At 38.6% G+C, this 14,813-nt stretch overlaps 1 protein-coding gene across 2 annotated transcripts in view; it reads left to right on the top strand.

Moving 5' to 3' along the window:
- zmat4a (zinc finger, matrin-type 4a) overlaps positions 1-14,813 on the top strand; it is a 277,406-nt gene that overhangs the window by 126,373 nt on the left and 136,220 nt on the right. For both annotated transcript variants that reach the window (XM_047382377.1, XM_047382376.1), the window contains exon 4: positions 12,361-12,517. In XM_047382377.1, coding sequence (XP_047238333.1) covers positions 12,361-12,517 — 157 coding nt within the window. The remainder of the gene's footprint in view (positions 1-12,360; positions 12,518-14,813) is intronic.

Below are 14,813 nucleotides of genomic sequence, written 5' to 3'. Positions count from 1 at the left end.
TAGCCCTGAACATACAGCCAGAACTACAATGAAATTGTTTATATCAAACCATAATCATGTTTTAGGATAGACAAGCCTTTTGGAGGACAATCCATACAGTTTGAACAAATATTACATCCTCAAAGCTGGAGGAAACATACTCACTAAAACTTGCAGCTGTAGTTCAAGAAGTGTTGACTTGTGGGAGCTAAACAAACATGTAGGCCACACTTTTTGGGTTTTTGTTAGGTAAACAGCAGAAAACAATGTGTTTTATTGTTGCATTTGTCATAACATAAAACCCTACATTGTAATTTGTGGTTTCACAGCATTAAAGTAGGTAAACAAAGTATGAATCGTTTTTTTCAGTGCAAGTTGTGTTGCTTAAGAAAGAGAAAATATATTAAAATATGTGGTTGTACAACATTACAGCATGTGGAAAAATCTATAGGGTATGAATATTTTTGGCAGTGTTGTTTAAGGGATTGACAGCTATCCAAAAAATGTGCTGACAAATTCTTAATATGTATATTTAAAACTCTTGGATGTTTTGTACATTTTCCGGATGTGTCACCACAATTTGCAGTGCAAATTTTATACTTTAAACACTACTTTAATACTGGCAAAAATATTGATACAGATAGATTTTTGCATGTGACGCTGTACAACCATCAAGGAAAAAACTGAGAAATATGGCCTAAATTACAACAGTGCTTTGGGAGTATGTGTGTACCAGCTTTGAGGCTGTAGCATTCGGTCAGTCTTTAATTCTATGTAAACTAGATATTTTACCTTTTCATGAGAAGATTAAGATATTGTACAGCAGACTGTACTTCTTGAGAAAGCTGAACTTCATTTAAGTCAAGTTTATTCCTATACCACATACACTCCCCTGAAATATAAAACCTTAAACACCTTCAAATAATTAACAAACAAGAAAATGATGCAGGAATTAAGCTTAAATAAAAGGTTTTAGTTAACAGAAAAATTTAATTAGATTCATATCCAATTTAATCCCAATTGCTCTGTGTTGCAGGCCTGAGTCAATGCTTGTGCTGCTTGTGGCAACAGCTAGGTTACTTTCTGAACAAGCAAATAAAATAAAGGCATGTGCACCGGTTATGTTGATGTACTCACAAATCCTTTAGAGTTTAGATCGGATGGAGGAAGGGAGATCCATCTGATGTGCTGCTGGGCAAGATGTGTAAGCAAAGGCGAAAGCTCTCATGTCAAACATAATTGTATTTGTAATTTGGGTTATAAAGTGTCAGTGTTGTGGGTTTGGTGGCAGGACCAAAATGCAGATCATGGCGAGGAGGCCGCATGGTGAGTAGAAGAAGTTTTTTTAATATTTAAGCAACAACTTACAGGCAAGTAGTCCAGGCTTATAGTCAGGAGATAAACAAACCATAAGGAGAAACTCGGGAATACAACAAAGGTTGTCAACGTAAGGAACCAGCGGGGAACAATGAAAACTAGAGAGCTTATAAGCTGAGGGAAGTGGGGTATGGACCAATGAGACAGGGAGGCAGGTAATCAGAGGAAACATGAAACAGGTGTGGACCAAGCTGCAGGGAACTAAGGAAATATGTTACTATGGAAACGGGAAGTAGAGAACACAGAGACAGGAGGGGAAAACTAAACTAAACTAAAGACAACTCTAGGGAACATAAATAGTAATTCTAGGAAGGACTAAACAGGGGCATGGGGGAAAGCTAAACTAATGGAAAACAGACCTAAGGAACCCAATATAATATAAGCCCTAACATAAAACACAAGGCTAAATCTGGAAGGAACACTATCTACACAAAGCAGGGACATGAAGAACTATACTAAAGAGCTAGGCTGGGAAAGAACAACTAATCTTAAGGGGAACAAGCAACTGGGTAAATAACAACAAAAAAGGGTTTTAGGCCAAAGGGAAATGGGGAACTAATAAACTAGAAGAATGCAGCAAGAATAAATAACCTAACAGTAAACAAGCACAGAAACACTAAGCGAGATACTAAACTAGAAAACCCAAAGAAGCAAAGAGAACTGTTCCAATAATAATAATAACCAGAGGAGAAAACCATTGTAAGTAATAAATAAATTAGAAAGCAACCACCAAGGGAACTATGGGTGAGGGGAGAAAGAACTACTAAAACTAGGGGGCAGGAGAGAGAACAAAACCAACATCAGGGTAACAGAAGGAATAAACAAACATAACTACTAAACCCAAAGGAATAGAAACACCTAACTGAAAACTAAACAAAAAACAAAACCAAAACAAAGTCCAAAATGGCAGATTTTGACATAAAGGAAATTTTCAAATGTCTTACGGTCTAAGAGTTATAGCCAATGAAAACATATGACTAGCTAGCATACGATATTTGTTTGAGTATAAATTTCCGATACAGAAAAAATTGAAAAGTCCACCTTCATAACGGTTTTTGGCTTCCTCTCCAGATGGTACATGCAAATTTCAAAGCCGATCAGACTTAAACCTGGGGGTTCTATTGTTTTGAGTTTCAGTGAGCTTTATCGCGCTATGGCTGAAAAACTAGCAAGGCGGGAAGGGGAGAGGCCTATGTCACATGATGCGAAATCATTCAGGAAACAAAATAATATGAGGTTTTGGAGTGGCGGCAGTAGTAGGGATTCATCCTGTAACCGGTGGGTTGCTGGCCTGAACGTCCCTTTCATCTGTCTCAGTCGTTGTGTCCTTGGGCAAGACACTTCGCCCACCTTGCCTGCTGATGGTGGTCAGAGGGCCTGGTGGCCCAGATTGTTTTGATTGTTTTGTATTCCCACTCCATGGGCTTCGAACCCTAATATTGGAAAAATGAACCAAAACCAATAGGGTTTCCTGCTCCATTGGAGCAGGCATACAGGCTATGCCATGCATGTCCTGTTCTACCCACTCCGCAGGCATGGAACCCTATTAATTATGATAAAATGAATGAAAAACAATAGGGTTCCATGCTCAGCTGAAGCAGGCGGGCAGGCCTGTTCTGCCCACTTCATGGGCTTGGAACCCTAATAAGTAGCATTTCAGTAAAATGTCTAGAATGAAAGTGCAGTAAAAGAGTAGAGATTTAGCTATTGGGTATTCTAGTAATCATTCAATAGATTCTTTGGGTTTTGAATATATAATAACCAACCTTTAATGAATTTTATGGGGAAAATGAATTAAACTGTTGCTGGTTCTATAGCATTTAAGTAGGAAAGTGGCAGCCATAAGCTGCTATTCAAATACACTTGATCATCAAGTATAACAATCTCGAAAAAAAAAACCAAAGCCTGTGTTTACTAGTCTAGAGCAAACAGACGTGTGATAAAATGTCAAGAAGGAATGACAACATCAATGACCTGTTTTAATCTTCTGTTTGCATTTCAGTCCTGCTTCAACTCCACACACTCTGACACTAACAAAGCTAAAGCTATTATTCTTAAAGCTATTTTCTGCACTGCATTGTGGATCCATCCTTGTGGATGTCTTTTAAAATTACATCAGCCTGAAATATTCAAATCAAATAATATTTGTATGTTTGGGATTCAAAACCCTTACCTTATATCCCATATAATATAATTCAATATCAGTGAGTAGTATATTGTAGATCGATCAGAAAACTGTATAATTGGACAGAAACACAAACGTTGATTTTGATGCATCATTATTTTTCTTTGCAATGCCAGAATAAACAAAAACACATGAAACAACAAATGTCCACTTTCTAACATCTGATATAAAAATATTATATATTAACAATTTTTTTGTCGGGTCAGAGGAAAGAACTGCTTTCATCAGGAGCTGAGAGCGGAGATCATGGAGATCAATAACCACTCGAAATGCTGTGAGTGCCATGTTTAAAACTTATGAGTTAGTTTTGTTTTTGATCTGTCTAAAGTAGAACAAATGAAACGGTACAAACACCAACATTTTTCAACAGTAATAAAAGTTTGGATTCATTTCAGAACAACAGGCTCACTGTCTCTAATCTTTCCTTCCTTCTGTCTGTATAAATATCAACTTGTCCTTCCTAAATCCAATTTCACAAACCAATATGCCTGTTGCACTGAAAAAATGTTACCATAGAGCCAGTGACAAACTATTTGCACTTTTACTGGCTTGCACATCTTTGAATCAGTTGCACAACTAATGAAGTACTGAATGTGCTTCATTAGGATTTGAATATATACAAAGCAGAGGGTTGCAAGTTTTTTCAACTTGTAACCAGAACACTGTTACAATGGGTATCACCATTACCAGATCCAAGTCTCGACTTCTGTGTGTGATGGAATGCAGCATTAAGAAGGGTAGTATCATGTCTAAGGACTTTTCTTTACAATCAATAATACATTAGCTTTTTTTTTATCAGTTAAGTGACAGTCTGTTTTTTAATATGTCTTCAATATAAACAGAACTAACATTTCATGTTCAGGAAGTTCTTTGTTAGCGAAGGCGTGGCCCATTTTGGCTTTTGCAGCACCCCAAGAATTAAACCAAATCAAAAACCTAACCACTTCCACTATCTGCTTATTAATTGTGTTCCCTCTTTCTCGCTTGTTTATCCAAGTAGATGTTTGCCTTCTTTAATTCAGAACCTCTCGCACTGAATATTTTCCTCTGAAGCTTTTGTGTTTGAACCAAACACTTCCCTAATACTGTATAAAAATCGATGCACTGTGAAGTGTCAGTTACCATTTTTAAAAGAAGACTCCAGGTGATTTCACCTGCCTCTCTAAGCTATTGTGTCATTACCTAAATTATTAATTAGCTCAATTACCCTACAACTTATGTGTATGTGAAAATGATGCTTTCATGTGTTATAAGATTAAATGTTTATGCATGAGTCACATTTACCTCAGCTGACACTGCTGAGTACCTAATGGTGTGGAAAGTAGTGACAACACCTCAAGCAACTTCAAAATGTCACATGAGTTATTTTAATAACAGCAGCTTACCTACAAGAGCTTTCTTAGGGAATAGATGAGTAAAATGACTCGTGTTTTGCAGCTCAGTTAGTGTTGATTTGATCCTGTCATAATTAGAAGGGGTTTGTTTTATTTTGGGTCTTGTTTCTGATCGTTTGTTTTCCACGTGGTGTTTTAGTTTATTCTTTTGTTTATGGTTCTTATTCTTCTTGTATTTCAGTGCATAGTTCATTTTAGTTCTGTTACATTTCCTTTGGTTAGATTATGTCTTTGGATTTAGCTTATTCATGTTTTTGTTTCCACGCCATGCCTCAGTCAGTAATCAGCTTCATCCGGTCCACCTGTTCATGCCAATCAGTTTCTGTCTTCACCTGTGTCATGCTCGTTATATACACTGCTGTTTTGTTCACTCCTCATGGATACATCCTATTCATCTCCTCGAAGCCTTTCTTGCCTGTTTGCCACACCTACTTATGTCTCTATTGCCACCTGTCTCTGTGAGTTTTCCTTCAAAGGATTAAAACCTTTTACTCACCATGTCTTTGCCTGCCTGTTTGCATCACCACTGTCAGTGTGTGAATGTGTCTATGAATGAGTGAATCACTGATTGTAGTGTGAAGCGCTTTGGGGTCTCTGGGGACTTGATAAAGCGCTATACAAGTTCAGGACACTTACCATTTTTAGTTTCACAATGCTGGAAAGTGTTTTGGAGATGCAAAGCTTATCCTGAATGCTCTAAAAAGGAGAAAGGAATATGTGGACCCATCAGAGAGTCTGTTCTGGGATTTTCTGATGTCAAGGGCTACTACATGTAGGACAGAAAACTTTAAATGTACTTTTCTATTCAGTCTAAAAAATAAATTGGTAAAAAGAAAACAAAAGACAAATGGTCTGTGGTAGGTTTCACAGCATTTTTCAAAGTCAGTCATTGGTCTTCATTTTGGTTTGCCACCCAAAGAGTTTAATGGCCCCGTGTGGCCCCCCTGTGAGACATTTCTGGAGGCGCCACTGCTGACACATGAAGAGACGTTAATTTTGTCTATGCATTTTGAGTCATTCTTGTGTTGACTTTTAATCTGTCTTGTGATTGTCCAGTTTTTGGGTTTCCATGTGATCATTTCTTTTCATCTAATGATGTTGGGCTTCCATTCTGTTCTGGAATGTTTCAGTCACTACATTAAACCTCTGTGTGTTCAACCAACTAGCTTCTTGCCAGCTTACTGCAGTTGGATGTTCTCAAAAACATTTCTAGCATTAAGACCACCTGGGATTGAGACAAGCATGCAAACCACGGTATATGGACCTTAACAGATTCTCCAAAGGACAGTTGATTTGTAAAAAATGGTTTCACTAAAAATATTGATAAAAATAATGTCTTTTTCTGTCTTTCCCTCTCTCTCTTTGGGAAGACCAGTGTTTTGCATTGTATTGTCTTGTGAGCTGAATGCTCGATGTTGTTTCCCCTATCCACAATTATCCAGCGCTTACTGTTTTGCTATTCTAAATTGCAGCTTGTCCCTGGGAAACGGCATTAACTTGTTTTTAAATTAATCTCTGTATTTTTTACGCAGACTTTGATTTTATTACAACCCTATTAAAGGAAATGAATAATGAATTTCGGTTTTAATGTTAATTTGATCATGAGTAAATTTCTCTCTAAAAACTAACAATTGATAAACATAGTAAATAGTAAAACATAAGTAGTAAATGAAAATTTAAAATTAAAATATATATATTACAGCATGAACAACGTTTTTGTTATGCTAATATCTTGAGAATGACATGGGCAAAGTGAGACACTGCAGTGCCCTTGTTGGTGTATTAGTTACTTTAGATGTGTGATTTTCTGATAAATAGTCATTTTTTTCTGTCCCTGGCTATTGTTACATGCAGACAATACACAATACTGTTAATATTACTGAAAATATAAATCCATGCATTTCTAGAATGAAGCTACGACATTAAGAAAACATCAGATAAAATAGTAAATATATCACTTTGACAAGCCTGGTGAATAATGACTAATCATTCCTTTTTGCTATTTGTGCCTTTTTGTCGACAGAAAAGAAAAAGATTTCCCCATATAGACTAATGCAGAGAACACAAGAGTCCTTCTGCTGGCTAATGGAAAGTGATTGAGTGCTGCTGAAAGTAATTGAGTACTGCTGAAATCCCAGATTGGATTCTTCGAGAGCAGAAGGGAAACACTAAGGTGTTTAAAGGCTCTAACGCAGCGTCATTGCCAGCTGGCAGAATGTGGGTTCTGGCACTTTGCCAGCATTCTTAATGAAAATGTAAAAACGGCTCATTTCACACATTAGCATTTTTAATTACTTTGCCCACTGTCTAAATGGACAGGATAGATGGATAAATGTGTTAACAATGAATTCTACAACTCTTACCAAATATATGAGGTCACTGAGCTTTGATTACATCTGTAGCACTTTGAGATTCGCTTACATATAAAGTGCATATTATTATTATTAATTATTATTATTATTATCTGAATCTACAGTGCCCCAACATTATTCCTACCTACATGCATCTATGGGGAACCTCTGTCAAGTTTTGTTTTTGTTTTTTTTGTTTAACTGATTTACCCATAACATAAAAAATCACTATCTATAAGATCTATATTCATTTTCTACAAAATGTGCAGCAAAACACATAACACTGACTCTTCCTCCTTATAAGAATATTTGGTCACCTACCATTACAGATATTACTATAAAGAGATCAGTAACACTGATAATTTAGTTAATAAGTTAACAAAAACTACTCAGTGGCGACCACACATTCTAGAAGACTATGAAAGTCTGCAAAATTATGGATCCATTAAGAATCCATAATTTACCAGTAAGGTATAGTTGTCACCACCACAACAAAATTGTGATCTCAATCATTATGACCTTCATTTTTTTTCCCACTACACCTTTCAGTATGACCTGTAATGGAATTCTCTAACAGTCAACTGGTGGAAAATATTGCATGTATCAGAATGTTTAAAAGTATCAGATGTTTTTTCTCTGGGGGTGTTTCATATCCTTCTATATGTTCAATCAGGGAACCTCATATGGTGATCAAAATGCAATTCTGATTCATGTTCTGTTAATAAAACATCAATAAATTATTAACTATCATCTTAAGCATTGAGAAGACCAAAATTAGATAATATAGTTAAAAAATGTTCATGGTTAGGGGAATTTCAGATTATTCTCATAATGTCCCCCATCACAGTTACTATTTTATCTACGAACTTGCTGCTGCAGACTCTCAACGGCCTTCTTTTTATGTTATTTATCAATACAAAGTAGTGTATATTCTGACTTGGAAGGGATGGTACATGATTTTTAGCATTTGTACCTAACAAAACTTTATAATCCATTCATCCATTTATTCATCTCTATTCCTGGTTATTCTTCCAGGGTCACCTTATAATCCATTCATCCATTTATTCATCTCTATTCCTGGTTATTCTTCCAGGGTCACCTTGCAGACTGGTGCCTATCTCCAGCTGTCATTGGGCGATAGGTGGCATACACCCTGGAGAGGCCACCAGTCCATCACACAGAACAAATAACCATGCCCACACACACTTTAGGGAAACTAATTTACCTAATAGTCATGTTTTTAGACTGTAGGAGGAAGTCGGGTTTTCAGTCTGAACCAGAATGAACCAGTCTGAAAACTGTGACTTATAAATATAGTGAGCTCCTCTGAGTAAAATATTTTAAAGAGCTTTCTCTGTCGTTACAACTGCCAGTCTTTTGCGGTATGTCTGTACCATTTTGCAAATGTAGGGACTGAAAATCTTTTGCACTTTTCTCTTCGCAAATTAGCTACAGTTCAGTCCAATTGGATACGAAGTGTACAGGTCCTTCTCAAAATATTAGCATATTGTGATAAAGTTCATTATTTTCCATAATGTGATGATGAAAATTTAACATTCATATATTTTAGATTCATTGCACACTAACTGAAATATTTCAGGTCTTTTATTGTCTTTATACGGATGATTTTGGCATACAGCTCATGAAAACCCAAAATTCCTATCTCACAAAATTAGCATATTTCATCCGACCAATAAAAGAAAAGTGTTTTTAATATAAAAAACATCAACCTTCAAATAATCATGTACAGTTATGCACTCAATACTTGGTCGGGAATCCTTTTGCATAAATGACTGTTTCAATGCGGCGTGGCATGGAGGCAATCAGCCTGTGGCACTGCTGAGGTCTTATGGAGGCCCAGGATGCTTCGATAGCGGCCTTTAGCTCATCCAGAGTGTTGGGTCTTGAGTCTCTCAACGTTCTCTTCACAATATCCCACAGATTCTCTATGGAGTTCAGGTCAGGAGAGTTGGCAGGCCAATTGAGCACAGTGATACCATGGTCAGTAAACCATTTACCAGTGGTTTTGGCACTGTGAGCAGGTGCCAGGTCGTGCTGAAAAATGAAATCTTCATCTCCATAAAGCTTTTCAGCAGATGGAAGCATGAAGTGCTCCAAAATCTCCTGATAGCTAGCTGCATTGACCCTGCCCTTGATAAAACACAGTGGACCAACACCAGCAGCAGACCATCACTGATTGTGGGTACTTGACACTGGACTTCTGGCATTTTGGCATTTCCTTCTCCCCAGTCTTCCTCCAGACTCTGGCACCTTGATTTCCGAATGACATGCAGAATTTGCTTTCATCCGAAAAAAGTACTTTGGACCACTGAGCAACAGTCCAGTGCTGCTTCTCTGTAGCCCAGGTCAGGCGCTTCTGCTGCTGTTTCTGGTTCAAAAGTGGCTTGACCTGGGGAATGCGGCACCTATAGCCCATTTCCTGCACACGCCTGTGCACGGTGGCTCTGGATGTTTCTACTCCAGACTCAGTCCACTGATTCCGCAGATCCCCCAAGGTCTGGAATCGGCCCTTCTCCACATTCTTCTTCAGGGTCCGGTCACCTCTTCTCGTTGTGCAGCGTTTTCTGCCACACTTTTTCCTTCCCACAGACTTCCCACTGAGGTGCCTTGATACAGCACTCTGGGAACAGCCTATTCGTTCAGAAATTTCTTTCTGTGTCTTACCCTCTTGCTTGAGGGTGTCAATAGTGGCCTTCTGGACAGCAGTCAGGTCGGCAGTCTTACCCATGATTGGAGTTTTGAGTGATGAACCAGGCTGGGAGTTTTAAAGGCCTCAGGAATCTTTTGCAGGTGTTTAGAGTTAACTCGTTGATTCAGATGATTAGGTTCATAGCTCGTTTAGAGACCCTTTTAATGATATGCTAATTTTGTGAGATAGGAATTTTGGGTTTTCATGAGCTGTATGCCAAAATCATCCGTATTAAGACAATAAAAGACCTGAAATATTTCAGTTAGTGTGCAATGAATCTAAAATATATGAATGTTAAATTTTAATCATGACATTATGGAAAATAATTAACTTTATCACAATATGCTAATATTTTGAGAAGGACCTGTATGTGAACAGCAGTTTTCAAGTATCACCTGAGATTCTCCTTTGGATTTATGTCTGGATTTTGACTGGGCCACTCTAACACATCAATATGCTTTGATGGAAATATTTAAACCATTGTATTGTACAGCAACTATGGATGGGGGTTTACTTTTCAACAGGACAAAACACCTTAACATACAGGTGTTTTGTCCTGTTGAAAAGTAAACCACTGCCCCCAGTCTTAAGGACATATCAGTAAAACTGAAAAAATTCAAACCTTCAGTTGCCGCAGTTTGCTTTAACACAGAGATTTTTAGATTGGACCAAACAATGTCACGCAGTTAGAACTGAATGTTTCAGGGGCAGTATTGCTCTGGTATTGCATTGGTCGAGACAAAAAGAACTGTTCAAAGAAAATAGACAATCTCATCAGCCTGCACCTCTGCACTACTCCATAACCCCACGAGACATTTTCAAACTTTTTACTCTTCTGTTACTGTTTTTCTTCTTCTTTGTCTACTCAAATGTGCTGCTCTTGCATTACATTGTATGGTAAGCTACGAAAAACACTCGTTCACACTGCAAGCGAACCGCTCCAGGGTCTGGATAAATTGTGCAGAGACTGGCAGTTGTAACCACACTAGGGTACGATTATCTGGTCCGTTTTAGGGTCTGGGATGGTAGGACACCGGATTGATCCGCACCAGAAACCGGACTCTAGCAAACATGCACTCAAATATGGCTCAGACTGATACATTGACATGCATGTTGGTAGGCAACTTGTGGTTATGTGTCTTGTCCAAGGGGACGTCATCCTGTGGTAGGAAGGAAGCTGGAATCCAACCCTCAACTGATTGCTAGATGATTACTCTTTCCCTCAAACCATAGCTGTCCCACCTACTATGACCAGCTTCTCTGTCCCTGCTGAAGAAACGCATTCCCACAGAATGATTTTGCCACCCCTATGTGGGACACATGGTATTTTGCATATTCAGTGTTGGTCTTATCTGACCTGGGCAATTCTTCCACGTTTATTGTGTTACCAACATCACTATTACGCAAACATGTTTTACCACAGACTGGCCTCATGTAAGATGAAATTTCATGGATCAACAGCAGGGTCAGTATGCTGGAAGAGATATGCAGGCAAGGCTCTGCAGAGAGGTCAAGCTGCTAGGAGGAACAGATAAGTGTTATAGATTAGACAAGATATTAAAAGGTAATCCAGGTTTTTTAAACTAAAACATTCACAGTATGACTGTCTGTAAAAAAGTAATGAAATTAAATAATTTAGTTATTTGTTTTCTGTAGCCGATGGCTGGTATGGCTTATTTTCAACGGCTTTCTGTTTGTCACTATTCTAAGAAGATTGGATTTGTCAGTCTCATAAACAGTAGTTGTCCGGTGGATTTTACCACCTGAACTGTGGATCTGTGCGGCTACTCCAGAGTTGCACAGCAAAACAACTGGACAAAAACAAAACTAAATATTGTCAAGGAACTGGGAATACTGTAGGAAATTGAATTTTCATCCCAAAACATCAATCTGGAACCATCACTAATGCCTGAACGAAGGGAAACAAAGCTCCAGAGGGCTAAGGAAGGCCAACATGGACTCTGGGTGATTGGATGAAAGTGCAATTCAGTAATGAATCCTGCATATTTATTGGTCATGGACTCTGGATGATTGAAAGAAAGTGGAATTCAGTAATAATTCCCAAATCTGTATTGGTCAAGGAGATTGTGCTGGAACATTACATATACGGTGAAATGTAAAAATGATTGGCAGAAAAAATGAAATGCAACAATTGATGAGGTAAAGGAGCAGAGCAGATGGCATTCATTACCCCTCCTGTAAAGGCAGTCTTAATTTGAGTATGGCTGCAAATAATAGGGAAAAAATCTCCATGATAACTGCCGCCTAACAGCACTGGTACCTGGTTGAACAATACAATTTGAAAATCTGGGTTCATGCATCATTCATCAGAGACAATTTTTACTCCTTTCTTTTCTTTTTTAGGGCAGCGATGAGTGCGATGTGGACAAGAACAAGTGCTGCACGTTGTGTAACATGTCCTTCACCTCAGCAGTGGTGGCACAGTCTCACTACCAGGGAAAAATCCATGCCAAGAGGCTCAAATTGCTACTGGGAGAGCAGCCTGCCATCATAACCAAAGGTATATTCTATGTTCAAAATGCACTGAGATGGAGGAGGTACAATAGTTGAACAAGGATATATTATTTAAAGCACAACAATTAAGGAATGAGAAGCAAAGAGTGCTGTGTGTGGCGGCAGCATTCAAATGTGTTATGTCTGGGCCCTCAGCAGATATTCTAATATCAGTTTAGTACTCAGTTCTTACTGTTTGTGTTTCATGGTCATTTCTGTCACTGTTTTTCTCAGTTTGACTTCTCACAAATAGCACAGCTGGATATATGATTTATTACTTTCCTGTTTATTTATTGGAGTAAAGAGGCAGGTCTGGAACCTGAAAGGGCAATTGGCACACATGAAAGTGATAAAGGGTCAGGATGTTTATGGGGATATAATGTTGGAATCCAACAGTCAAATCTATACAGTAGCCTCACCAAAGATGAGAGGGGACAAATTACCTTTAGCCTGGCTGTTGTAGCAGCTCAAAAGCATTTTCTGTCTATGGTCCATCTTCAGCCTTCCATAGACAGTGCTCCCATCCATCCATCCATCCATCCATCCATCCATCCATCCAATGATCCTATTCATTTAAAAAGCCTATCTTGCAACAGCTGCAGTGCAAGATTCAAGTAAATCAAGATATAATAAAAACTTATCAAGAACACCTGATGAACTACACTACAAAGCTTGTTAATGATACCAAAAGATTTAAATCTTTTACTTAAAACAGAATGAACATGATTTTTCTAGCTTAGATTGGAGCTCTTTAAAACACCAAAAACTTAAACCTAACTAAAACCTGCCAGACATATTTTTTTCCAATTAAGTGAAGGGAGCTGGATTTACAGTACTTTAAAGAAAATGACTAATTTGAAAACAGAGGTTATTAAAGATTCTCATCTTGGTGATGGACTTATATTCTTTGACCATAGATGTGGGAACTTTAAAAAACTTGTTTATTTTGGTTTGGAATTGTGCATTGGTGATTTATCTGCAGGGTACTTGTTTTTATTACCATCTCAGTACTGTGTTCCATTACTGCCTTCCTAGAAAAGTGCCTAGAAAAAATGCCAGAGTGAAAGCAGTGTTCTTATCAGCTGTATGAAGCTCAGAGTAACACAGCACTGCTGCTTCCTCACCTGTTGTTGTGTACAACTAATCAGCTGGCTGAATGAAAGCTACTACACTTTTCTCTTATTTACAAAAAAAGACAAATTCAGCTTTTTAGAAATATAAAAAGTCCCGATAAAATGATCCATTGAACCTAGGCGCCAACTTACAAGGAGTGTCCTTAAGGTGAATGTGAAGAGTGGACAGCCAGACCCTTTGTCCAACCTAATATTGTGGAGCAGGAACACGATGACGATGAGCAAACCTCTTATTCTCTAAAACTCCTTAGCAATGCAGCCTTGGTTTGGCGCCAGATCCACCGGCAGCTTTTGAAGGGTGTTGGTGTTGGACTGAAGGCACCGTGATGTCCACATCCTAGCTAGGAAACAGAGGTGGAATGTAACCTAATGATGCCTTGAAAGACCAGTAGCAGAGAAGGTGTGAGTATTATGAGCATAGTCTAACCAAACAAGGTGAGTGCTCCAGGAGGTCAGGTTATCTTCAGTAAGGCAGTGAAGGGGTGCTTCCAATTCCTGATTACATATTTCCGTCTGCCCATTAGATTGGGGGTGATACCCTGGAGGTAGACTAACAGTGTCTCCTGGAGCATGAAAATAACTTTCACATCTGACAAGATAATTAAGGTTCCCTGTCTGAGACAATGTCCAAGGGAATGCCATGGAGCCTAAACACATGTTGAATCAAAAGTTGTGCAGTCTCAGCAGCTGACTGTACCTCAGTGAGAGATAAGAAATGAGAAGCTTTAGAAAAACAGTTAATGACTCCAGGGTGATTTGGGACCAGGGGTGACCAGGGACAGCAAGTGGTTGAAGTAACTCTGCAAGAGATTGGTTACTGTTTTCGTTTCTGGCACAAACCTGACAGGCCAACATTTGTTGTCCGATGAGCTAACCCCTCCCTTCTACTTCCCTATGTCTAAAGGGATTGCTCAAACCAGCTCTCCATCCAACGGGTCCGGACTTCCCCAAACCTGAAAGGTCTTACTAAGCAGGTTTACTGAAAGTTCTGTTTAAGCTGGTGTCGGGAAATGACTCGCCTAGCCTCTGACAGCCTTCATACAAAAGTCTCGCCCTTCTTCAACTGGTGGTCTAGACGACTGAATAGCCTATCGCAGTCATCCACACTTTCAACAGTCACTTTTGTTCACGGCTGCTCATTCCCTAATTTTACAACTGGCTCTTGGTATA

The sequence above is a fragment of the Girardinichthys multiradiatus genome, chromosome 12 (genome assembly GCF_021462225.1).
Source record: "Girardinichthys multiradiatus isolate DD_20200921_A chromosome 12, DD_fGirMul_XY1, whole genome shotgun sequence".
NCBI classification, from domain to species: domain Eukaryota; kingdom Metazoa; phylum Chordata; class Actinopteri; order Cyprinodontiformes; family Goodeidae; genus Girardinichthys; species Girardinichthys multiradiatus.
The sequence above is the reverse complement of the archived record's forward strand: the minus strand, read 5'-3'. Positions and strand labels throughout refer to the sequence as shown.